Here is a 27,553-nt window from a genome sequence, read left to right as displayed (position 1 = left end):
CCCAAGGAGGAAAGCCCAGACTTCCATTTTACCAGTAGAGGGGGCTGTTTTTCTATACAGCATAGGACTAGTTCACTTGTCTCCATATATCTTTGAAAGACTGGGAAGAGTACAAAATACCAATGAAATCCCCTGAACGAAGGCCTGATCTTAACTTGAAAGGGTAAACTGCTTAAACATGGAGAAGACAGAGGACAAAGACCACGGACCAGTGGTGTTAGCTGGAAAGGAACCTTGGAGATCATTTAGTCCAGTGATTCTCCAAGAGTGGTCCAAGGACCACTAGGGGTTCCTGAGACCCTTTCAGAGAGTTCAGGAGCACAAAGCTATTTTCGTAATGATACTAAAACATTTTAATTTATAGTGTGGTAAATACTGATAGAAATGACCTGCCCAAACAAAAGCTCTTTGTGGGGTCTTGAATAATTTTTAAGAACATAGAGGGATCCCAGGACCAAAACAGTTGAGAACCCCTGATTTGGTCCAACACTCTCACTTTACACAGATAATGAGGCCCAGAAAATGGAGGGGATTTATTCCAGATCATGTAGCAAATTGGTAGAAGCAAGGACTTGCCAAATGTTTTTTCCACTCTGACAGGCTATCTCTTCATGAAATCTATTTTAGAATCATCCCCATTTAGGGCAATGGGCCTTGGAATAGGTCTAATCTTACAAGAAGTCACCCTAGAGGATGGGACTATAGATAGTCTAAAGCTGGTTTAGAAATGGTTTAGAAAATGAAAGGGAGGTGATGAATGTTCTCCAAATGATATCTCAAGATAATAATAAGAGCAGCTTACGTTTATATAGCACTTTAAGATTTACAAAACATTTTTCATACATTATCTCATTTAAGCCTCGCAACAACCCTGTGAGGTAGGTGCTATTATTATCGTGATTTTAAACAGATTAAGAAACCGAGACCCAGAGCGGTCGAGTGACTTTTCCAGGATCACACTGAAAGTGTCAGAGGCAGGGTTTGAACCCAGCTCTACCTGGTGCAAGGTCCAACATGGTACCACATACACGGTGTTACCCCTCAAGATAATATTGTGGTCAACTGAATCTTGCTTAAAGAAAGCCTCCCTCCCCCAACCAATAAGCAAAAATGACTGGTTGGAATATCAGGGAAAATCTTGAGATACCCAGTGACTGACTTATAAGTAGTATAGGGGCAGTTAATTGAGATGCCCGGCTTCTAAGATTCCTAAGAGCTCAGGGATCAGTTCATCAGAGGTATGAAAGATTTTGTCCTCTGCTCCCACAGGTACACTTTTAATCTCAGAGGGTATGAGGTTTTCCTCAACTACAAAAAGTAAATATATTGCTTTAATTTAGTCCTTGACAGAAATCCACATTCATTAGAAACAGGGAAATTCAGGCTCTAGGGGCATGGCCATAAACTCTACCATAGGGACCATCAAATCTCAAAGAAACTGCTTTCATCTGCTTGGGACTTGAGTGTATAAGTATACATCCCTGGACAACCAACAATGGCTTTACTTATAACATCATTTGAGCATTAAAAAAGAATTGTCCTTCTTACAAATTTTCTTGAGCCAGATACCTTAATTTACTTCCCCTAATAGTATCAGCACCAATTCCTCTACTCTTGCAGCAGGGACAAAAGAAAGGGAGACAGGTAGGGGAAAATCAGTCAGTCCTCCCTGAGCCCAGCCCATTCATCTGAAGGTCCCTGGCACTGCAGCTCAGCCAGGATCCTGGTGCTGGCAGCTGCTCTGATGAGCTAGCACTCAATTGGCTTGGGGGAAGGGAGTGGGGAATGATGGAACATGAGGCAGCTGCAGCTGTTGGAGCTGGGTACTTATACTTGGGTGGCTGCCTTTGTAGGCAGCTCATTGGCAGGGATTGGCCCTTGTGCAGCGTCCAGAGGAAAGGAAGCAGCAGCCAGCATCAGGGAACGGGGTGCACCCTGCCAAGTTCTCAGCCTGTGTGCCCACAAGGTCATCCAGATTCAAGGCACACTTTTGCTAACCAGGGAGCCAGGTCATTGAGACAACAGCAAAGGACAGACAGGGGAGTCCTTCAATCCAAAGTGCTTGGGTAGGGCCCAGAGTAAACAGTATAAATCTGCTGGCTTCAGCAGACCTAGTATTGCTTCCTTCTAAATCTCCTACTTGTTCCCTTCTCTTCCCATCTCCAAAATACCATGTTTTGTTTACTTCTTAAGGGGGAACAGGAACTAATAAGCTTTGCCAGATTCCAACTCAGAAACAAGACATTTTTAAGAGCAAAGCAGCATGGAACAGCTGTCATTCTTCCAAGGCAAGAAGATGAACTATAAGCAAGAGCAGTGTACCAGCTAGTCCAGAATCTGGTAGTGATGTCTTTTGTTTGCCAGAAGAGAGACAGACAGCAGATGTCAACCACTGAGTTATGAATCTAGGGGATTAATTTGGCCCCTGGCTTTATTTTCACTTTTACGTCTTTCTTTTAAAAAATTTTTCTTTTGCTCTGGGCTTTTCCCTGAGTCACAAGGTGACTTTCTCAGAACAAAGTCAAGTAGAGGTCCATCTTCCTTAAGATTTTGTTGTTTTTCCTTCATTTCAAAGAGGATCAATGACTTCACAGGTGATGTCTGGACTTGCACTTTAATTGGATTTAAGTGAGGCAGAGTCTCATAAAGTCCTCAGCCTCTCTCTTTCTTTCAGAGTACAGTGGCAGGACAAAAATTGGGATAACTGGCAATAGATCGAGATGTAGTGGATGACCTTGGCATCCTCGATGTGTGACCAAGCTCTAAGCACTCCACAGCACCTGCTTTAGCTGTCTTTGTGGTCAATGGAACAAATTTTTCAACTGCCCATTCCACTGGGGGAAGTCTTGTTTTGCTTGGAGTAGACATCCCTCTAACTCACCAACAGATTTGAGACCTGTCAGTTACCCTCAACCTGGTTTAGACCTTTAGTGTCTACCTGTCATCTCCCTTGGGTAACATTGGAATGAAGGGAGAAAGATCTGAAGATGGTCTAGCAAATACTGAACTTTTACAATACAATATTGAACTTTTACACTACAATCCATATTATTTCCATATAAGCTTTGGGCAATAAATCCTTCCTCATCCCACTCAGATCCAACATGTCTCAGTCCTAGATGGAGCTTATGTATCCTTGTGATGAAGGCCAGTACTGAGGACCTCTTGGTTTTACAACACCCCACAGAATCAGCTGAACTCTTATACATTCAAAGGGTCAAGTTCTCTCCCCCACTTGCCAACATTGGCATGGAAGGTAGAGGGTTAAAAAATGGCATTTCTAGAGGTCTGAGGGATTATGGGGAAAGGAGGGGTAGATAGTGCACCAATAGAAACCATGCAGCATGGCCACTGAGTCTTTGTGTTTCCAGGAAGTCAGGATCTGACCCAACCCTATACAATTTCTTCCTGGAAATATTAATGAGGTATAAAGCCACACTGTTAGGAAAAGGGCATCTTGCCTCTTGATGTAATATTTGAAATCACTAGATTGTTCTGGGGTTAGATGGGCTAATAGAATGTATCTTCTCATATCTCAATTGAAAGCTTTAGGTGTGGATTGTGAAGACTTTGGGTTTCTCCTCTGGGGAGGGTGTGGGCAGTTCTATGTTGTCTACAAGGACACCTTTGTCTTCCAGCTTGATGATTGTGGGCTCAGGGGTGGGAGGTGGGACTGGGTTTTTGTGGGTATGGGGAAGGTTTGCCCAAGTAACGTCGAGGTCCTTAAAAGCATGGAGCAAGAACACTCCCAGGATAATCGTAATGAAACCTGAGATTGTGCCCAGGATGTCCACAAATGACATGCTGTTCCACTCCTTGAAGAGGATGACGGAGGAGGTGATGACCGTACTAGTAAAGGTCACATAGTAGATGGGGAACACTAAAGAGGTGTTGAAGACATCCAGAGCCCTGTTGAGGAAGTTGACTTGTGTGGGGATTGAAGTCGCCAGGATCAGCCCAAGGCAATACGTAAGAGGGTGTCGGAGCACTGGCTGTCCCTGGAAGAAGCCCTTGATGGCAACCCCTATGCCTTTGATAGCACATACAGAAAAGGCCCCCATCACAGAACAGATGATGATGTAAATGAGGATGTTCTTCTGCCCGTAGCGTGGGGCAATGATGAAGATAAAGATGAGAGAGCTGACCGCTAGGATCACAGCGAACACGATGAAGCCTGCAAGAGGGAAGGGAAACAGCTTGAATCTCAACACTAGATCTTGAGAAAATACACCAAGTGTATCATAAACCAAGGATGCTTTTAAACCAGTCTTGCAAATGAACCAGGGCATGGCTGGGGAGGACTGGTCAAGGAAGACTCAGTCCTGGGAACACGTAGACATTTGGTGAGCTTGCTTTCCACTCTGCTGCTGGTGCTAACTCTTGCTCCCCACCCAGACTGAGACTTATAGCAGTAGCCCTTGCCTCCTCCTCACTGAAATACAGGAAGAGAAAGAAGAGGGACCTCCCTTTGCCTGGTTAATGTCTTTTGAATGCAAACCCACTTTTGGCGCAGCAACCAGTCAAAAGACTGTTTCTTCACCACGTAGTTATTGGGTCAGAAAATAGTCCCAGGATAACCTTGCATGCTCTGAAGTAGAAAGCAAGGAGCTCCATTATGAAGACCCAAAAGCAGACTCCTCAAACAAACGTGATCCTGGGACTGAGCCCTCATTAGCCAATTCTTCCCCAAAGCCCCACTCACACATAAATATACCATATATGTAAATATATATAAATATACAAATATAATACACTAACAAGTACCCACCCAGCAAATTTCCTTTACTAGCCTACCTCCAGTGGCCCAGAAATTAGTACATCAAATATGCAAAACAAAAATGAGCAACCATCTACACATTCTCCAGCATTTCCCAATTTTAGGGCAACTCTGGCTACCCTCAGGGCAGCTAGGTAGTGCAGTGGATAGAACACTGGACCCAGAGTCAGGAATATCTGAGTACAAATTCAGCCTCAGACTCTCACTACTTATGTGACCCTGAGTAAGTCACTTAACCTTATTTGCCTCCATTTCCTCATCTGTAAAAAGTGCTGGAGAAGGAAATGGCAAATCACCCCAGTAGCTCAGTAGAGAAAACTCTGTACAGGATTATGAAGAGTCGGATCTGACTGAATGACTAAACAGCAACGATGGTGACCCTCACCTGTGTCTTTCAGCTTTGAAGCCATTTCATTCATCGACTTGATCCTTTCTTCTTCTGGGGCATGAATCACCATCACTGAACTGCCCGCTATGGAGATCATGCAGCCCAGCTTCCCCAATAGGTTCAGTCGCTCTCCCAGAAAGTAAGATGATAACACAGCGCTACACAGAGAGATGAGGAGAGAAAGGTGTCAGAATGCAGATTAGGGAATCTGATACCTGCAAAGAGGCCTTGAAATATGGGAAACACTAGGGATGGGGCTAGTCTTCCAAAAGGAAAACTGTTTCAAATCATTGTTCCTGCTTTAGAAATCAGATCTTGTCTGAGAAGAGTGATGACAGATGTTTAGAAAAGCGTGCTGCTTAGATTGATAGCCACTGTCACTTCCACCCATCAAGGTCGGCTTGCAAACATTGACTGAGCTCACTATTTAATCTGGTTGATTTTAAAATTTACTTGCTAGAGGGCATTAGGAATAAAGGATTTGGGACTGGAAACTAATCCAAAAGTTCTTAATCTGGGAGTTTCTGTATAGATTTCAGGGAGGGTCCATGAACTTGGATGAAAAAAAAGCTTATATTTTTATTTTCACAAATCTCTCATCATTTCCTTCAACTATTTATGAACAGTGTTTTGGGAAAGGATCCATAGGCTTCACCAGACTGCCAAAGGAATCCATGACACAAACAAGCAACATCTAGTCCAATACCTTAATTTTACAAGGGAAGAAATGAAGGCCCAGACAGGTAAATGACCTGCTCAGTTTTGAGCAGCCATGTCTTGTGACTCCAGGACCAAGGTTCTTTCCACGATTATCTGTTGCAGCATGCTATACAGCACCCTTTCTGGGCAAACTGAGGCTAAAGCACATTCTTAGCATGTAAAATATGTTCATCTTGACTGAGTGGTCCTGGAAAAGCCTCATCCAAATGCATGTAATAATGAGCCACAAATGGGAAAAGAGCAAACTAGCAAGGTATTTATTAATGACCTTATAAGCACGCTCAGTGATCCCAGCGGAGTGACGACTGTCGCAGGAGCAAATACATAGGCCCCAAAGTTGGCAGCTTCACCTAGACCCACTAGGAAATAAGAAGAGGAGGGGGGAGGAAGAGGGAAAATAAGACATTAATGAAGCCACTGATCTAAAACTTTTTCTGTTACTCCAGCTGCTTTAACAAGGTTCTCTGCATATATCTTGTATGTATGTGCATAGTTGTTGGCCTGTTATCTATCTCACTCATCAGAATGTGATCTCCTTGAAGCCTGGGGCTGTAGTTTTGCCTTTGTAACCCTAACACTTAGCACAGTGCCCTGCACCTTGTAAGCAATTAATATATGCTTCTTGACTGACTCAAATACAGATCACAGCAAAAGTTCATAGGCAAGCATGGGAAGGAGAAGTCTAACTGAAGATGCATGTACTGTCTATATTTAGATAAGAGTCTGTATGACGGTTGACTTCTCCAAGCCTCAAGGAGTCATCTGCCACCAAAACACCTTTAAAAGGTAAGCTCTGGAGAAGGTTACTACCAATGGTGAAAAACCATAGCTGTCCACAGACTTAGGGCTGGAAGGAAATTTAGGGGTCAGCTTGTCCAAATCCTTCATTTCATGGAAGGAAAACATGGAAGTCACTCAGCCACCATCATATAGGTGTTGAGTGGTAGAGCTGGAATTAAAACCCAAGTCCTCTGGCTGCAAAGTCAGTGCTATCTGTACATCTCAATCCCCAAAGTGTTTGCTTCTCTAAGAAAACTTCTTTACCATGAGAACTGGTAATAATTGCTTGGATTTCTATAATGCTTTACAATTTCCATAGTTCTACGATATACACACAGATGAATAGAAAGACAGATAGAAATATGGACAGACAGACAAACAGATAGAGAGAGAGAGAGAGAGAGAGAGAGAGAGAGAGAGATAGGTAGATAGATACATAATATAGGCCAGGGAACCTGTGGTCTCGAGGCCACATGTGGCCTTCTAGGTCCTCAAATGCAGCCCTTTGACTGAAGGACCTAGAAGGCCACATGTGACCTTGAGGCCACAGGTTCCCCACCCCTGTGTTACTATAGGCATTATTATCCCTATTTTACAAAATAAGGAAAATATGCTCAAAAGAAGAACAATAGTATGTACAGTTAACTTGTGGTAGAGTGTGGATTCAAACCTAAGCCTTCTGACTCCAAGTTATTTTCTTCCATGGCATTACCCTAGAATTTGTGTTTGGGAGTTGACAAAGACTTTTGGCTTTTGATGATTTTTATTTCTTGCTATTTGAATTTCCAGTTGACAGTTCTCTGCTGGAGTATTTGAGGGTCTGGCCTAGGAGAGGCAATGGGGTATGGTTAAAAAAAAAGGTCTTTGAATATTTGAAGACCGAGGACCTGAGTTAAAATCCCAGCTTTGCTACTTATCACCTCCACTGATCCTCCTAATGTCTGGTGCAGGTTCTCATAGTCTTACACCTGGACTATTGCAATAGCTTGCTGGTGAGTTTCTTCCAAGTTTGCTCAATTGTCAAACCTATTTTTTTTAAAACACAAGTCTGACCATGTCACTCTTATTCAATCAACTCCAGTGGTTCCCTCTTACCTCCAGGATCCAATAAAATCCTGTTTCACTTTTAAAGCCCTTTATAACTTTCCCCCTTCCTATCTTTCCAGTCCTCTTACTTCTTAATCTCCCCCTCCCTCCCCTCCCCTACTCCCATCATTTGTTATTCCTTACATGAGACATGCCATTTCCTGACTCCATGCATTTTCATCGACTGTCTCCCATTCTTGGAACTTTCTTCCTCATCATCTCAACTCTTTGCTTCTCTGGCTTCCTTCAAGTCTCACCTAGGGGCCCATTTTTTTTTTTTTGCAAGGAGCTTTTCCCAGTCCTGCTGAATATCAGTGACTTCCCTCTTAGATTATCTTTAAATTATGTATATGTATATGTATGTGTTTGTATATGTATGTGTATGTATATGTATATATGTGTGTACATATACACAAACACACATATACATGTATACATATTTTGTATGAAGTTGTTTGGATGTTTTCTCTTCCATATAGACTGTGAGCTACCTGACAGCAGGAATCTTTTTTTGCCTTTCTTTTTAATCTCCAGTGCTTAGCACAGTGCCAGGCATATAGAAGATGCTTAATAAATACTGGTGGACTTGATTTGAATTTTCTTGACCATCTACGTGAAGGATCAGAGTTTAGGAGACAGAAAGAGTGGATTGGAAGCAGGGAAGACAAAAGAGATGTGTATTGTCTGGAAGTTTAGGTTAATTTAACTCAACCCTATGGAGAGAGAAAGATAAACCTATTAATGGCATAGTAAAATCTTGAGAGATTCCAGTTTTGCTCTTTTACGATCAGCAGCATTGTGTGACAAAATGGCCTTTGGAAGGACTATAGGGGATTGGAACACATGACCTCTAAAAGTCTCTTCCAACTCCAGCATTTTGTCTCTGTGTTCTAAGGTTCCTTCAAGTTTCTAGGTTTTGTATTCTAATTACCCTTCTAGATCAAACATTCAACCATGAGTAGCTCTCCAAACCCTGGTGTAGTAATTTGTTTTAGGGTCAAAGATGATTCATGCAATCTGAACTCATTAAAGTTTTGTAGGCAAGAAATTTATCTAGGGCAGATGATAACCAAAAACAGATGTAAAATGATTTTCCCTAGGATTCCTATTTGCTGAGTCTAGACATAACAGGATGGAAATTGTCCCCTCCATTCTCCCCATCAGCTCTTTTCCATGATTAATAATACAAATGACCCTACTTACTGGTGACAAATCCGGCCCACCACATTTTATCCTTGAGGTAGCCTAAACCTCCATCCACTAGGAAAGGAAAGAAAAATCAAGTTAAAGGAGTAATAAATGACCCAATAGAAGAGAGGGAACATGGAAGTCTTCCAGAATTGATTCTTTAAAAGGAGGCCCAACTAAGTCAATATAATAATCATTTTTACTGTAGAAGGACTTCTACTCCAAAACTGTGAAAATCAGACTTAAGCCAAGAAATTTTGTCCTGCCTTGAAAAAAATCCTATGACTCTGGGCTGGGAATGTCACCTTTGCCACATCAAAGTCTACATCTGGGATAACTTCTCTCCCAGGAAAAATTGGCATTTTGCTAGTGGCATCAGGATTAATCAGCTCTTCAGGTATTTTCTGGAGAGGAGAAAAGTGAAACAGTGGCAAGCTATCTATTCCACTAACCCAAGGTGTTGTTGATGTTATATTGGTGTAAGACAAGAAGATTTGACCCTGGAATCTATGCTTGAAGGTCTGGCTGTTGGTTTACTTTGTCGGTTTTGTTCAACTGACAGAACTAGCTTGTTGGCAAGAGGCTCAATTCTCAAGTTGCCTACACAACTAGTTGGAGTGCATGTCATCAGTGATTCAGTGTTCCAGCTCCCCATCCTTTCCCAGTAAGCAATGGTCCTACCAGCTCGAGTGGCACCCTTGTCTACCAGCCGAATGAGGCCCTTCTTCTTAAGGATGACACTGCTGCCAATGAGGAAGCTGGAGAAGACAGCCAGGCCCACTCCAATGAAGAAGCCATAGTTTTTCTTGGCCCTCTCTTGCCAACTGCTCAAGGTGAGGTTGTTTGAGTTGTCAGGTTCAAGGTCACTGACAATCTGGCACAGGACTTGTTGGGAGGAGCAGTACAGGGTGATCAGGGAACCTACATGGATATTGAGAGAGAGAGAGAGAGAGAGTTACTTTGAAATTACCTACCTGTCTGTGGTTTTTAAGAATATTGAAATTAAACCCATCAGTATGAAATCTCAAACTGCACTAAAAAGCATCTGGTGCCGATTACAAAAAAAACAGTTGATCAGTTGAATAGATCAGCCACACAATTTACAGAAACAAACACAGTAAGAGCATGGAGTTTCATAAATCCAAAGATTCCAGTTATTGCAGGTAAGGACTTATTATTTGACCAAGGCTTAGAAAACTGGAAAGCAGTGTCTCAGAAATTAGGATAAAACCAATACTTCACACTTTACATATACCAAGGTAAATCCAAAATGGGTCCGTAATAAACAAAGTAGAGAAATCAGGAAGCAATTACCTTTCAGATCTATGGGTAACATAGGCATTCATAATCAAACCAGTGATGGAGAAGATCACAGGGAATAAAATAAACCATTTTGATGATATAAAATTAAAAAGGTATTGTACCTGCAAATCTAATGCAGTTAAAATGAGAAGGGAAACAAGTAACTGGTATATGAAATGTCTGCAGCAAGTTTCTCTGATGAGGGTCTCTTATTCAGGCTATGTATATAATTGATTCAAATGTATAAGATCTCTTAGTATCCATTCTCCAATGGATAAATGGTAAGAAGAAACAAACAGGTACTTTTCAAAGGAAGAAAATCAAGTTATTAATAGTTATATGAAAAATGCTCCAGAATCACTAATAATTAGAGAAATGAAAATTAAAGCAAACTTCAAGTTCTACCTCAAAGTCATCATATTAGCAAAGATTACCCATGAGAAAAATGACAAACATTGAAGGGATCACATGAAAGTAGGCGTAGAATGTGCCTGTCGGTGAGTCAAAAAACATTTCTTAAGCACCTACTACATATCAACCACTGAGCTAAACACTGGGGACAAACATCAAGGCAAAAGACAATCCCTGCTCTTCAGAAGCTCACTTGAATGAGGGGAGCAATATACAAACACCTCTCCAAACAAGATATATACAGGAAAAATGTAAATACTCAGCAGAGGGAAGGCATGACAATTAAGAAGGATTGGAAAGGAGTAGAATTCCTATAGAAGATAGAATTTTAACTGGAATTTGATGGAAACAAGGGAATTCAGGAGGCAGAGATGAAGGAGAGTTCCAGACACGGGGGGCTTCATCTGGGATTATGAAAATGCCCGGAGTCAGGAATTGGAGCATCATGTGCAAGGAATAGCATGGAGGCCTGTGCGTTACTGGATTCCAGTCTGAGGACATATGGTGTAAGGAGACTGGAAAGGTAAGAAGGGGCCAGGTTAGGAAGGATTTCAGAAGCCAAACAGAAGATTTTATATTTGATCCTGGAAGTAATAGGGAGCCACTGCAGTTTATTGAGTACATGTATACTCAATAAATCACGGTGCCATGGTCAGAGAAGCTCATCAGAAGAACATTTTAGGAAAATCACTGGCAGCTAAGTGGAGGATGGATTGGAGTGGGGAGAGACTTGTGCCTCGCAGACCAGTCAACTGTGCAGTGTAAACCCCTTGACCCAACTGTACTACTAATTTGCCTATTAGTAGTATCAAAGAGATACTTTGAGATCAAAGAGAGAGGAAAAGGACATATATGAGTGAAAATATTTATAACAGTTTATTTAATGGTAGGCCCAAACTAGAAACTAAAGGGATGCCCACTGATTGGGCTATGGCTAAACATTATGGTGATTGAATGTCATGGAATAATATTGTGTTATAAATGATGAAATGGATAGTTTGGGAGACACCTGAGAAACTTTGTATGGGCTGGTATAAAGTGAGCAGAACTAAGAGAAAAATTTATAAAATGGTAAGAACCTTATGGGCAGCTGGGTGGCACAGTGGATAGAACACTGGGCTTGGAATCAGGAAGAGTCATACTCATGGGTTCAAATCCAGCCTCATACACTTGCTAGCTGTATGACTCTGGGCAAATCATTTAATCCTGTTTGCCTTAGTTTCTCATCTGTAAAATGATCTGCAGAAGGAAATAGCAAACTATCCCAGTATCTTTGCCAAGTGTCACAAAGTTGGATGTGACTGAAATGACTCTACAAAAACCCATATAGAGAAAAAACAACTGCGAAAAATTTTAGAACTGTGATAGAAACAATGAAAAACCACGAGTCCAAAAGAATGTGGATGAAATTTACCACTCTTATTCTGAAAGAAAGGTAACAAACTTAAAATTCAGAACTTCTAATTCCAAAAATGCATTTTTGGAAATGAGTAATGTGGGTATTTATTTTACCGATTTAGCTATGTATTGAAGGATTTTTGTGTTTTTTAATTTGTTAAATGAAAGGAGTGGGAGAGATAGATTAATAATACTTGCTACTTGAAGAACAAAAATAATAAATTACTGAAAATAAATACTGGGATTGCTATCGTCAGTCATTCATCAGCCTTCTGACTTTCAAAAATGGGAAGAAAGAAGAATTTCAAAACCTTCAAACCAGGTCTTGATGATGATCTTTCACATCTAGCATATATTATTAAAAAAGATTTTTTGGGAAGCCTTAGAAAGGGAAATTATAATCACTAGGAGCCAGCATGGGTTCACTAAGGAAAATAGTGGTAGGAAGATCGATTTGCATGAGCATTACCTCAAAGGAAAATGATATATTTTCTTGTCTTTGACTCTACTTCATGCCTACAATACTCTGTAACTCTTATTGGGAAGTTATCAATTAATACCTTGTGTTAATTATAGTTAGAAGCAGGATTTAGTGGGAAAAGTGTTGGACTGGTAATAAGGAGACCTGAATTCTAATACTGGCTTTATCCTTAATTTACTCGTGTAGTTGACTTCTGTTTCCTGGGTCCCAGCTTCCTCTTCTGTCAAATGAGAAGACTGGGTTCAAAAATTTCCAAGGACTCCTCCATCTCTAAAATAATATTATTCTTTGAAATGAATTGAACTTTGAAAATGAATTATGTTCTGAGAGGATGACAGAGTAGGTCAGAAAACTTTTGGCTCTCCAAATTTCCTTCCAAAAAAAGACAGAACATCACCTCATAGTGAAAGTAGAGTAGCAGAAATAAACAGGAATCAGATTGAAGCAGCTGTTCTCCTAAGACAACTAGAGAAGATTCCAGGAAAGACCCTACCACCAGGGCTGGAGATTTGGCCTGAGTGAAGTGCAAACACCTCCAGGCCAACTCCATAGAGTCACGGATCTACAAGCCCTGGGGGCAGCTAAATTGGGAAGCAGACTCAGTCTCAGAAGCTTTCACCTCAGGGACAGTGTGGGAGTCGGATGGTTCAGAGGGAGAAGGTTGGAGGACCTTCCACCTGCATCTAGCAAACCCAGCTGTACTGACCAGACGTGTCCTGGACTGTGGCTATGGGGAGAAAGATCTAGTACATGCCTAGTGAGTGCAGTAGAAGAGGGACTGTTTGACTCCAGGGCGGAGAGGACAGTTGAATTTTGAAGCCACTTAAAGGACCTTAGGGAGCAAGACAGCATGGACAGTGTGGCTGAGGGCTCTGGCTGTGGTTTAAGGGTGGAGAGGAGTGCCCAAGGTTGGGCCTGGGACAGAGCCTAGAAAATAGCAGTAAGAAAGACCTGAGGTTTGGGGCATCATTCCTAACACCTCGGGACTAGAACTTGGTTATTATTATAGCTGCTAAAAATAAAACGAAATAAAAATGAGTGAGCACAGGAGAAACAACCCAATCCCAGATAGCTACTATGGGGATAGAGAAGATCTGGGCTCATATTCAGAAGAAGATAGTGGAGTTTAAAAAGCCACTCCTTTTTCAGTGAAAAATGTCAAATGGTCATAAGCCCAAAAAGAGTTTTTGGAAGAACTTAAAAAGGACTTTAAAAATCAAATAAGAGAGATCAAGGAAAAATCAAGGGAAAAAATGAGAGCAATCCTAGAAAATCAAGAAAATTATGATAAGAAAGTCAACCAACTGGAAATGGAGAATCAGAAATTTAAGGAAGAAAATTAATTCCTTGAAAACTAGAATTGGGCAAGGTGAATATAATGGCATTATAAGACACCAAGAAATAATAAAACAAAACCAAAAGAATGAAAAGCATAGGAGCGCAAAACATCTCAAAAGAAAAACAACTGAGCTGGAGAACAGATCACGGAGGGATAATATAGCTATTGCAGGACTACTTGAAAGCTATGATCAAAAAAAAAAAAGAATCTTTAGTTGAAATAGAAAAAAACCACTGATCACTACCTGAAAGAGATCCCAGAAGGAAAACTTACAGAAATATCATAGTCAAATTTCAAAGCTCCCAGGTAAAGGAGAAAATATTGCAAGCAACAAGAAAAAATAATTTAAATATCATGGAACTACAATCAGGTTTACACAAGACCTAGCAGCTTCTATGCTGAAGGACCACAGGTCTTGGAACACTATATTTCATAGAGCAAAAGAGCTGGGGTTAAATGTGACAAAGGGTAACAATCCAGAAAAGTTAAGTATAATCCTGAATGGAAAAAAAAAAGAATATTTAACAAATTGGAAGACTTTCAGGAATTTATGACAAAAAGAACAGAATTTAATGGAAAATTTGACATATAAGATCCAGGAAAAATATAAGATAAACATTAAAGCCCAAATATAAGATCAAATAAGATCTTATAAGATCAAGATAAGATCAAAATAAGATCAAACTGTTTACTTCTTAGATGTGAAAATGTTATCAGTACTCTTGATTGTCATCATTATTTGGATAGTTTGAAAGAAAAGCTTGGGCTGAGCTGTGTATGATGGAGTAATTCTAAAAAGTAAAACTGTGTAGGGAGAAATAAAAAGGAACAATTATCTCACACAAATGAGACATGAAAGGAAGAATTGATACAGAAGAAATAAGTGGGGGGAGGAGACGTTAGTGCTAGAACCTTGCTCTCATTGAAAGTGGATTAAAGAGGTAACATCATATACATTTAGAAGGGTATCAAAGTCTTCTAAATTTAGAAATGAGAGGGCTAGGGATAGGATAAGAGAGATGTTTAGAAGGATGTGTAGATTTACAATTTGGACGGGGAGAATATAAAGGAGAAACTCCTAGAGGTAGATTAAGATGGAGGGTGGGGGAGAGGATAAAGGAGGGACTTTTAGAGGGGTGAGTGGATTAAGGAATAGGAGGGCAAGGTGGCAGGTAGAAGTAAATTAGATGAGTGAGTAGGGGTAGGGTAAATAGGGTGAGAAGGATAATGAGGAAAAACAGTAAGGAGAGAAAAACACAAGAAATAATTATAGCTTAGAATGTGAATGGCATAAATTTACCCATAAAATAGAAATGGATAGCAGAATGGATTAAAAATCTGAATTCAACAATATGTTGCTTTCAGGAAACACAATAAAAATAAGAGATATACAAAGAGATAAAATAGAAGGCAGGAGTAGAATTTACTATGTAAAAAAAATCAGGGGTAGTTATCATGATCTCAGACAAAGTTAAAGCTAAAATAGATTTAGTTACTACAGTGTGTCACCAATATTATTCAATATTGTTTTAGACCGTTTAAAATAACTAGACAGTATAAAATATCTGAGAGTGTAACTGCCAAAACAGATACAGGAACTACATGGACATAAATGCAAAATACTTTTTATGCAAATAAAGCTGGATTTAAATAATTGGAATAATATTTATTGTTCATGTGCAGATAAAGCCAATACAATTTTTAAATGGCATTTTAACCTAACTTATCTATTTATTCAATGTCATCCCAATTAAATTACTAAAAATTACTTTAATGAGTTAGAGAATCATAGTAAAATTCACTTGGAAGAACCAAAGGTCAAGAATTTCAAAGAAACTAAGGGAAAAATGTAAAAGAGGGAGATTCAGCAGTACCAGACCTTCAACTATATTATAAAGCAAGAGCATTGTTAAAGTGTAAAATGGATAATTTTGGTTATTTTAAATTAAAAATTTCTTGTATAAATAAAATCAATGTTGGTTGGTTGTTGCTCTTTATTCTCAAAGAGGACCAAAATGACATCACTATACTAGAGTCAAGTTTCAGTGTGTCCAACTGCGGCTGCTCAGACCGATAGAAGCTCATAATGCTCTACTACAGGTCGGGCACAAATAGGCGGTGTGAACCTTTGGGGTGGATTCTCTAAATTTGTACATCCTGTATTTCCTTTGAGCTGTTTCAATTCTGCTTTACTCACAGAGCATGGCACTTTCTCTGATGTGGGTATGCCATGCTGGGTGGTCCTGTGCCAGTGTCTTCCATGTCACCCAATCAATTCCAAAGTTCTTAAGAGAGATCTTGAGAGTGTCTTTTTATCACTTCTTCTGATCACCATGTGAATGTTTGCCCTGTGTGAGTTATCCATAAAATAGTCTTTTTGGCAAGCATACATTTTGCATTCAGACAATGTGGCAAGCCCATCAGAAGCAGAGTCTGAATGCTTGGCAATCTAGCTCAAGAAAGGACTTCAGTGTCTGGTACCTTATCACCTGTCAGGTGATCTTCAGAATCTTCCTGAGACAGTTCAAATGGAAGTGATCCAGTTTTCTGGCACGGCGCTGGTAGACTGTCCATGTTTCATAGGCATACAACAATGAGGTCAGCATTTAATTCCATCAAAAGTAAAATACAAGCAAAGCTTTGAGAGATGCAGGATTCTTGGCTCAGTAAGGAGGCAGATGAAATTCAGAAAACCAATGTAGTCAAGAATAGAAGGAGAGCAGAAAACTGGGGGGAAAACTTTATAGACATTCTTTTAGATAGGATATGATTGTTTTGGAATACTGCTGCAGTATAAGAAATGATGAGCTAGTTGATTTAAGAAAAACATAGAAAGAAGTGGACCTATGAAGAAAGATGCCATTCACTTTCAGAGAAAGAAATGACAGATAGAAATAAGCATAGAAATGTTTTACATTTATGTATACATGTGTATGTGTGTGTATTTCCAGGGCTTGAGTGGTTTCCCATGACATGCCCACAAGTGCAGGATGATAAAGATGTTCTGGAGTTCTATGGGAACAGTATTATTTCAAGTCTTTGGGGGTCATTACTAGGTGGGGTGCAGGACCAGAGTTCTGTGATAGGAACATGTTCTGTAATCTTTGATTTCCTTCACTTCATGTACACAGGCACAAGAATGTAATGATTGTGAGTGTTGTCAAGGGTTTGATTGATCATTCCAAGTTGTATTGTAAGACTCTGACTCCCAAGCCAGAAGAGGCAGCTCTGAGAACTCTAAATTATTAGTAAATTCATTATACGCATCATATTGAGATCGATTATCGATATCTATCTTTCTCTCTTTATCTATATCTATATATTTCCCTACATTTAATTGCATCCTTCTGTAGGGAGTAGGGAAAAAGGGAAGGAAAAAACAAAGTAAAAAGTACACAGCTGAAAACAAAAGAAAACCTAGAAGGAAGCAAAGAAAAGTTGGATAGCTTTGAAAATTTATTACACAGGTTTTCTTAAAATGGAAACTTATTATTTTATACTGAATCCTCTCATGTTCAGCTGTGTACATGGAATTTTTTTTCTTTTCTCATTTTGTATTTAAGCTTAACATGAATAAAAAATTTACACAAGAAAAGGAAAAAGAAAATGAATTGTGTTTTCAACGTTCCAATGCTAAACACAACTTCTCTAGAAAACTATGATTACTGAAAAGGGAAGAAAGGTTCTGAGTCCCACGATTTTAGGTCGGTCAGTTTGACATACATGTGCAAAGTATAGGATATAAACAAGGTTAATTTACAATCTTAATGCAAGGAAGTAAGTTCCACATTATGTAGGCTACTGACATTTGGTGGCATGGAACTCATGACTGGAATATTACTGTGGAAGGGCATATCTTATTGCAAAATGACAAAGCAGGTAAAAGAGGCAGTGAAGTAGCCTTATACAGCATAAGAAATATATTTGTGTGAGGAAATACAGAGACTGGAGGAGGAAAGCATGTTAGAAATCAGTTCAATGGCTAGAAGAAGAGAGTGGTGGGAGTCTACCGTAGCTTAGCTAGTTAGGAAGAAATGGATGATATATTTGAATAATAGATCACAAGCTTTACATGGAGGTATAATACAGCAGCAACTGGGGGTGGGATGAGGGAAAGACTTCCATTATCTGTTGGAATTCTGGAGTCATCACCTTGCTAAAAGCTGAGCATGCCATAAATTCGTGACTTCTCTTAATAATGTCAGCCAGGAAGCCCTTAGTAAGCACCTCCTATGTACCAGACACTGTTAAGTGCTAAGGATACAAAGAAAGGCAAAACCCAGGCCCTGCCCTCAAGGAGTTCAGTCTAATGGGGAAGCCAACAGGTAAACAAGTATGTGCAAACAAGCTATGTACAGGATACATTAGAGATAATCACTGGAGAGAAGGCACTAACATTAAGGTGGATCACGAAAAGCTTCTCAGAGAAGAAGGGTTTTTAGACAGAGCTTGAAAGAAGCCAGGGAGGCCAGGAAGAAGAGAGGAGGAGGGAACAGCCATGGCGAAGGGCTAGTGAAAATGCCTATAACTGGGAGCTGGGGTGTCATGTGAAAGGAACGGCAAGGAGGCCAGGGTCATTGCATCCCAGAGTATGTTGGAGAGGATGCAAGGAGTCAGAAGACTGGAAAAATAGGACGGAGTCAATTTGTGAAGGGCTTTGAATGCCAAATAGAGAATTTTGTATTAGATCCTAGAGGTTGATTGGATGGTGGTTGTTGTGACATTACTGGATAATAATTTAATTCCTTAAAAGGCAGGAAACAATGGCAGAAACCATAATAATAACATAATAATAACACCAGATCAAGGGTTTAGAATGGAATTTCATTAAGAAGGAAGAATGTTGCCATAGCAGAAACAAATGAAGAGTCTCTTGGCACAGTGTGGAGTGTGGGACTTGGAGTCAGCGAGAGTTTGAGTCTTATCTCAGGTGCTTACTAGCTGTGTAACCTTAGGTCAGTTACTTAACCTCTCTAGGCCTCATTTATTTACCTCATCTTTATAATGAGGAGGTTAGAGCAGATGGCCTTGAAGGCCCCTTCCAGAAATATATTTATGATCCCATGATTCTTAGTAGTTTGTGATAGATAAGAAGGGGAAGCAGGAGGTGAGTGCTGATGTGGAAGAGTTTGTGGAAAGGATCACTAGTAGCATGTGACCTAAAATCTCATGGGGAAAGTTGGCACAAGATAGTATGTTCTTAATAATGACATTATGATGACAAAAACATAAATGATTCTAATGAAAAAGAAAACAAAAGGGAAACTGTCTAAAGTGACCAATGTGGATACACAGGAAATTCACAAATGAACTAAGATTTTCAAGAAACATATCCATGAAAAGAAAGCAACAGCAGATAGCCAAAGAGAAATTAAAAAAAAAAAGGCAAGGGTCCCATGAGAAAAGTGTTGGGAATGTTGAAGCCCAGAAGGTATTAAAGCCAATGATGAATTCTAGAGATAATAAAATGGTTTTTAAAAAAAAGTTGCACTAGGGCAAAAGGAAGATCCGGGAGGGGATATGATTATCATTCAAGCTAGATGAATAAATGACAGTGGGGAAGGTATAATGAATCAATTATATTTTGTTTCTGTTTCTGTGACCTAGAAAGCAATTCTGAGATCAGGTAAACTAGAGCAATTGTTGTTGCTCAGGTGCTTACCGTCATGGCCAACTCTTTATGACCCTATTTGGGATTTTCTTGGCAAAGACGCTGGGAGTTTGCCATTTCCTTCTCCAGTTCATTTTATAGATGAGGAAACCGAGACAAACAGGGTGAAATGACTTGCCCTGGATCACACAGTTAGGAAGTGTTTGAGGGCAGATAAGTCCTCCTGACTCCAGGCCGGGCATTCTATCCATTGTACCACCTCATTGCCCATGTTGTTTTCCGGGAGAAGACCAATGTTAGAGTTAAGTTATAGTGTGTCTGACTGTGGCTGACCAGACCAATGCAAACTGAGAATGTTCTACCACAGATCAGGCACAAATAGTCCATGTAAACATTTGGGGTGGATTCCCTAAATTTGCACATTATGTGTTTCATTTGAGTTACTTCAACTCTGCTTTGCTCATAGTGCACCTTCTCTGATAAGGGCATGCCATGCTCAGCTGTCCTGTGCCAGTGTCTCTCACATCACAATTCTTAAGTGAGACCTTATGAATGTCCTTATATCACTTCCAATGAAGCCAAGCAAGAAAGCCAGAGAAGCTTGTCCCATAAAAAAGCACTGTTTTGGGACTCCAGGTTGAATTTATGCCTGCAAAGTTGAGATAGTGAGGTTTTTAAACAGGAGGACAAAGCCCAGTCTGAGATGGAGAAAAACCAGCAATAAATATAAATAAAGCTTGGGGAACAGGACAAATGGATGGAGGAGAGAGACAACGTTTGCTGTGGGGCTTCAATAAACCCTTTTTATAAAACTGTATTTGGGGTTGGAGAGAGGGAAAAGAATTGAAGTAATGCCATAGTCTAGCAGTGTTGTCATCTTCAAAGGGGAAGGGAAGGAAATAAACATTTATAGCATGTACTATATATCAGTCACTGTGCTAAGCACTTTACAAATATCATCCCATTTAATTCTCACAACAATCCTGCTAGGTAAGTGCTATTATTATCCTGATTTTACAGATGAGAAAACTGAGATTAATAGAGATTAAATGACTTGTGAGGGTCATATTATCTGAGATCAGATTAGAACTCTGATCTTCTTCAAGGCCCAACACTCTACCTACCATGGTACCAGCTGCCTCTATATACAATTTCCTCTTAGCCTTAAGTTTCATTCTACTACCATGTCCCAAAGGTGTGGTTTGGAAAATAGAAGGCTAATTTTAGAATCAGGATAATTAGGGGTCAAAACCTGCCTCTGATTCATTCTGACTTTGTGATCCTAGGAAAGTAATCTAAAGTCTCAGAGCTCAACATAACTTTCTAAGACTATAAGTTGTATAATGGTTCCTGATCTTGATTGGCAGAGGGATTTTCTTCGCCAGGAATCCCCTGCAAAGGTGAAATCTCAGGTCTGGATAATCAAACCACCCACTTATCTAATTTGTAGACAGCCAGCTCCCATCCTAAATAATTGGATTTCCAAGTTTCCCAGGCCTTGATTTTAACCTGTGTATTTGGAGAAAACTTGGTAAGTTCTACGTTCCAACCTCCCATCCTGACTAGGAACTTCTTTTCTAGAGCATAGGATAGATGTTGGCTGATGGATTCAGATAGGGAGATGAGATGGATATTCTCAAGGAACTGGAAGACAAGGATGGGTATTAGGAAACAGGAATGGATAATGAAGGAGGTTGGATATTAGGACAGTGACACAGGAAGAGGAGTAAGCTGTTGAATGACAGCCAACAGAGATGAGAATGGAGGTGGAAAGACAAGTACTGATGGAATAGATTTGAGATTACATTGGATATGTTTGACAAGAACAAGGAAAAAGAGACAAATATGAAAGTTGAGGAGAGAGATAAATGGAGAGATGAGAGGGAGTATAGGAGAGACACAGGTAGAGGAATGAAGATGAATGTTAGAGAATGGATGGCAATGGGGATGAATGATGGCAGACAGGTACATATAAGGATGAGGAAAGCTATGAGAGAGAGGGACACAGTAGAAAGATGACTATTATGGAGCAGGTAGAAAATGATGAGGGTAGATTGGGGGATGTGTACGGAAAGGGGAAGGAGGAACAAACAAGGAACACACAAGTAAGGAGGAGGGACATTGGGTCACAGAAACAGACGGAGATAAGGATAGATGTTAATAATAATAATAACTAACATTCATATCATATGTCAAGGTTAGCAAAGCACTTTACACATTATTTCATTTGATTCCCACAATAACCTTGTGGGGTAATGCTACTATGGTACACATTTTACAGATGAGGAAACTGAGGCTGAGAAAGGTTAAGTGACTTCACCAGGATCACCCAGATAGAAAGTAAACGAAGAAGGATTCAAACTCAGGTCTTTCTAACTCTTAAGTCTAGTGCTTTGGAGGGATAATGATAGATGTCAGGTATAGGGTCATAAGGAGAGGAGAATGGATATCAGAGGACATGGATGGATAGAAATGAATGTGAATTTTATGGAACAGGAAGGAAAAAGATAGGAGGAGGCTGAGTGAGTGTAGGACAGTGAGGGATAAATAGGATAGGTGTCAGACAATAATTCATGTGCGAACAAGGATACTGAGAGGAAGAAAAGAGAACAAGGATGGGTGGATATGAGGACATGTGGTCAATGTATTGAGCTTGGCACAGTTGAGCTTGGTGGGTGATAGTTGATGGAAGATAAATTTTTGAGTTGATACAAGAAAGACCTTTTTTAGCAATTGTAACTGTACAAGCATGGCTTGGGCTGCCTTGGGAGGTAGTGGTTCCTTGTCACTGGAGATGTTCAAGCGGAAACTGGATTACCACTTGTTGGGAACACTAAAGAGAGAATTCCTGCACTAAGTGAGAGGTAGAACTGAATGATCTCAGAGGTCCCCTACAATTCTGAGATGCTAGGATTCCTAAGGCCAACTTAGTATTCACTTAGGTCACCATGGATGCAGGATCTCAATCCATTTTGATTGGATTCAGTTGAAGACATTCTAAGTAAAAGAGACCCTCCTCAAACTAGTATCCCACAATGCACCAGGTTCCAGAAGGTGGACTTGGTGATTCACATAGTGCCCTCACACACTCTCCTATTTCCTCTAAAAGATACTGACTGATTCTGATTCTGGGGGCATTAAATCTGGATCAAACTCTTAGAGTCCCAAAAAAACTCTAGGAATTCCAGGCCAAATCCCATACCAAACTACATCTCCAGACCAACCTTTCCAAGGACTCAACTCCAGCATAAGCCAAGAACCAGAAGATTACTTGGTAGGAACCCTTCGAGGTGGGGAATGGGAATGGCGCTTCCATTTCTTTTCTTCATGTGAAATTTAGTTGCCATTTTGGTAGCAAGGTAGACATTTATAGAATCATAGTCACAATTTCTGAGCTGAAATGGATTTAAGACCCTGGAATGTCAGTGTGGGCAAGAGCAGTGGAGGTCATCTAGCCAAATCACCATTCTGGAGATAAGAAAGGCCCATAGAGGCTGTGATTAAAAGCAAAAAGACCTGGGCTGGAATCTTTGCCATTTAACTAGTTCTTCAGCCTTGGGCAAGTCCCTGAATCATCTGAGCCTTCATTTCTTCATCTATAAAATGAGGCAATAACACTCCCATTATCTGTCTTACAGAATTGTGGTGAGGTTGAAATGAAAAGATATGAAAATGAAAAGCACTTTGAAAACCATAAAATTCCATATAAATTTCAATTGTTGTCATGAATTTACTGTTATTGTTTAGTCATGCCTGACCTCATTTGGAATTTTCTTGGCAAAGATACCTGAGTGCTTTGCCATTTCCTTCTCCAGTTCATTTTACAGATGAGGAAACTGAGGCAAACAGGGCTAAGTGGCTTGCCCAGAGTCACATATCTAGAAAATGTCTAAGACCAGATTTGAACCTAGGAAGAAAAGTCTCCCTGACTCCAGACTTGGCACTCCATCCACCTAGCAACATAAATTTGATCTCAGAAGACCCGAGTACAAGTCTGGTTCTGTCACTAACTTGATATTTACCTCTTAGGTAAGTTGTGTCTCCTCTCTGGGCTTCAGTTTCCTCTCGTAGAGATATTATTTATAATACTCCTCTCTAAGGGTTTTTGTAAGGTTAAAGTGAACTAACATGTGAAAGACCTGAAAATTAAGTTCAGCCAACAAACAAATATACATTTTTGTCATGTCTAGTGGTAGATCTGATACAAGAACCCAGGCCTTCTAGTGCCTTGTCCATTGCTTTTTCTAGGATATTGTACTTTTCCTCTTCAACAGAATCTGAAGTCATCTTGTCCAACTCCTACCCGAACCATTTTGGGGCGAGTCGGAATCTTGGATTTCATGGGTGTTAAGAAACTCCTTCCCTGTGAAGAAATTTCCTTTATCAAATTTGCAAACTGCTCCTAGAGTTGTTTGGAGGCAATGAAAGATTAAGTGATTAGTCTAGGGTTACACAACCAGGAAAGTATCAGGTGGTACTTGCATTCAGGCCTTCCTGGGTGTCCCAGGCTGGTTCCCTTCCCATACCCGCTGTGTCAGTTCCAGTCTTCATTTCTCATCAAATCAACTCTGAGTTGCTAATCCTTGCCCTATCCCCTTTCTACCTATGTTACCTTGGGCAAGTCACTTACTTTCTTTGGGTCTTAGTTTCCTTATTTGTAATAATGAGGAGATTGGATCACATAACTCCTAAAGTCCTATCTAAACTTTAAGGGTATGTGCACTGTATATTAGCAAAAATGATACAAAATGGCCAGAGCCAATGTTAGACAGTTTATGGGAAGGTAGGCACAGTTGGTGGAGCTGTGAAGTAGTACAACCATTTTGAAAGGCTATTTGGAATTATGAAATAAAGTGAATGAAATGCCCATACCCTCTGAGTAAGAGATTCTGTTACTAGGCTTATACCTCAGGGAGACCGTCAATAAGAAAAAAAATCCCCATATACTCCCAAATATTTATAGCAGCACTTTTTTTGTGATAACTAAGAAATGGAAGCAAATTAGATGCCCATCAAGTGGGGCATGGCCAAGCAAATTGTGGCACATGGATGTAATGGAATATTACTATGTTGTAAGAAATGATGTGTGTGACTGAAGTAATCCTAATAAAAGTTGCCCCTAGACCCAATATCCTAATTTCCTTATGGGCCACACTGAACAGCAGATGTTAACCACACAATCTGACTTTAACCACATCACAGGCCTCCAAACTCAATATAATCATTACCCCCAGATCCAATTTACATATTTGAAAAGGTGGGTCATTGCAGTCAGCCACAATCACATTATCCATTTTAGCCCAAGACAGGACCACAGTACTATCTATCTATCTAGACAAGACAGGACTACAATAGTTAGCCAGTCAGAAAGCAGCATGACCAGGATGTTTGACCACCAAACCATAGAAGGTTCTCCTCTCTATTAACCTAACCCCTTCACAAACTCCTCCTGCCTTTTTAATATTCATAATTTTTGTTGTATAATCAGCATCATTACACTATAAATTTGTCTGTGTTGTCTTACGAAGTTGTTGATTCCTCTTGGAACCTAGTCCAGTTCTGATGGGCATCAATCCTCAATAAATGCTTGTATTTAGATTAGAGGTGTACTTGGATTAGAATTCTTTGAGACAGTGCCACCACAACACACCATGAAACTACAACATGATTATTACAAAGAAGCATGGTAAGATCTATATGAACTGATGCAGAGTAAAGTAAGTGGAACCAAGAAAGTAATATACACAGTAACTACAGCAGTGTAAATGGAAAGAAAAACGATACCCCAAAAACATCCAAAGTAAATGTAACAAAATTATAAAGATCAAGTGAGCCCCGAATAAAAGGATATGAGGAAAAATCCCCAATCTAGCCCTTCGTGGAGGTGAGAGGTCTACAGATGTTATACACTACATGTTTCCAGATCTTTTAATGTATTAATCAGTTGTGCTGACTTTTTTATCTCTCTCTAAAAAAACAAAACAAGAAACCCTGTCATATTGGATGGCTCTCAGGAAGGGAAAAAAGGAAGGATACATGGGATAGATGCTATGGTGATGTAAGAAACAGAAAATATCAATAAAAAAACTTATTTTTAAAAAATCTAATTGTATGATGAGAATAAATGGGTATTTGGTATAATTCATATTTTATAGACCAGAGGCAGATAGTGTTTTCCTCTCCTTGTGTTTCTCTCAGTGGGAAGCCCCACTTCTTTCTTCTTTTTTTCCTGCCTGGTTTTGGGAAACCCAGTAGGATATAGTGGGAAAAGTCCCAGATTTGGAGTCAGAAGACCTGAGTTCAAATTCTAATTCAGGGAGAAGTTTTCTTATCTGCAAAAAAGAAAAGGCTAGGGTGACCTCTGAGGTTGTTCCAAGCTTTAAATCTATTATCCCATGAGGCAATGAAGCCATAGACCCCTTTACAATCCTAGGTAAAGTCTGGGGTGGGAATTTGGGAGAATTGATCTTTAAGAGAAAAGACATTTAGAGGGCACCTGCTTTTTTTATGGTGTGTGGAGAGGGTAAGTACAACAACCAGGGGATTGATCTGGGGTTCAGGAGACCTGGTTCGAAGTTCCAGCTTTGCCACCAAGAAAGCACTGGTGGAAAGAGTTAAATCTGAATTCAAATCCTTTGATGTAACCACGTGGGATGAATCCTATCTGTCATATCACTGGCAGGTTGCTTATTCTCTTGTAAGTTTCCTCAGTTTCCTCATCCTGTGAAATGAAGGGTTTGAACTCCATGACCACCCAGGTCTGACCATGTCATGGTCTCCCAACACATTAAATTCCAGGGACATCTCTGTTAACCTCCAGTGCCAGACAGAAACTCCTCCGTTTGGTTTTTAAAGCCCTTTTAAAGCCCCTTTCTACCTTTCTGGTCTTATACTTTACTCCCCTTCATGCTGTACATGATGTACTCCTCACAGAGCACAGTTCCTTCTCTTACCTCTCTACACTTTTCATGAGCTTTCATGAGCTCATTCCACGCCTGGAATGCTTTGCCTCCTCACCTTTCCTTGTTGGCTTCCACCAACACTCTGCTCTTATCTGACTTCTCCAGGAGGCCTTTGCCAGTACAACCTGCTACTGTCTTCCTTCTGAGATGATCCCCCATTTTCACTGAATACATCTTGTATGTACTGAGTTGTCTGTATATTGTCTCCCGTTTTCAGAAGATGAACTCCTCCAAGGCAGGATTAGTGTTTTGACCTCTTACCGCTCCTCCAGCTTCCAAAGGAAGGGTTTAATGAGTGCTTAAGGACTGACTGACTTATACTTGAAATTCCAGGATCTGGGAGTCTTTCCGCGTGACTTACTGAGCAGTCTGTGCCCAGGATCTATAAGGCTCCTTCACCCAGATTCTAAGAAAGCTTGACCGGAGGAAATGCTAGTGTGATGGGTGCGCAAAGGTAGGAAGAACAGAGCCTCTTTAAACCCATCCTCCTCCTTCCTCCCCCCCAGGACCCTTAGATCCAGCGCCCGGAGCTCTCCGGCCCCTCGCCGCCACCCCCCACCCCCGGGCCAGATCCCAGGCGCACCGTTTGCACAGCTGCTGTTGCTCCCCAGCGTCTCCATGGGGCAGCTGCGGCTCCGGCTTCGGGTGCGGGACCAGGGGGTGCAGTGACTGCCCCGGCTCCGGAGGCAGTGGAGGCGGCGCGCGGTCCCCGCCCGGCCCGACTCTCACCCAGGGTCCTAGGCTCGGGAGAAGCTGCCAGTGCGTGCCTCTTCTTTGGTGAGAGACAGCTCCCGGCACGGGCCCAGAGGGTGGCTGGGGAGTGGTGGTGAAGTTGGGCGGGGCGGGAAGGGGACTGGGTCCCGGCTTCGGGGAGGATCCTCTTGGGCTGAGTGGGGAGCGAGGGAGAGGAATCTTTCTGGGGAGGAAGGTCCAGTGGAAATTAACTTGAGGAATCCCGTCTGAGCTCTGCACTTGCTGGCATCGCCAAATGGGACTTTTCATCACTTTGGTATAACTTTGTAAAAAAATTACTTTAATAAGAAAGGGATAGTTTAGAATCGGTGATTGTCCTGGAAAAGTATCCTAGCTGGCACTGTGACTCACCTTTCC

General features: G+C 40.7%; 1 protein-coding gene across 1 annotated transcript; it reads right to left on the bottom strand.

Moving 5' to 3' along the window:
• Window positions 1-785: 785 nt before the first annotated feature.
• Window positions 786-27,128, bottom strand: NIPAL4 (NIPA like domain containing 4). The gene is made up of 6 exons (XM_072630848.1): window positions 27,027-27,128; window positions 9,621-9,860; window positions 8,955-9,011; window positions 6,154-6,244; window positions 5,163-5,323; window positions 786-4,174 (listed from the first exon to the last, which is right to left on the bottom strand). The coding sequence occupies exons 1-6, from the start codon at window positions 27,061-27,063 to the stop codon at window positions 3,549-3,551; spliced, it is 1,212 nt and encodes a 403-aa protein (XP_072486949.1). The 5' UTR covers window positions 27,064-27,128; the 3' UTR covers window positions 786-3,548.
• Window positions 27,129-27,553: the final 425 nt, after the last annotated feature.

Source organism: Notamacropus eugenii, chromosome 1, assembly GCF_028372415.1.
Source record: "Notamacropus eugenii isolate mMacEug1 chromosome 1, mMacEug1.pri_v2, whole genome shotgun sequence".
Taxonomy (NCBI): Eukaryota; Metazoa; Chordata; class Mammalia; order Diprotodontia; family Macropodidae; genus Notamacropus; species Notamacropus eugenii.
Note: the sequence above shows the minus strand (reverse complement) of the source record. Positions and strands in the feature narration are given on the sequence as shown.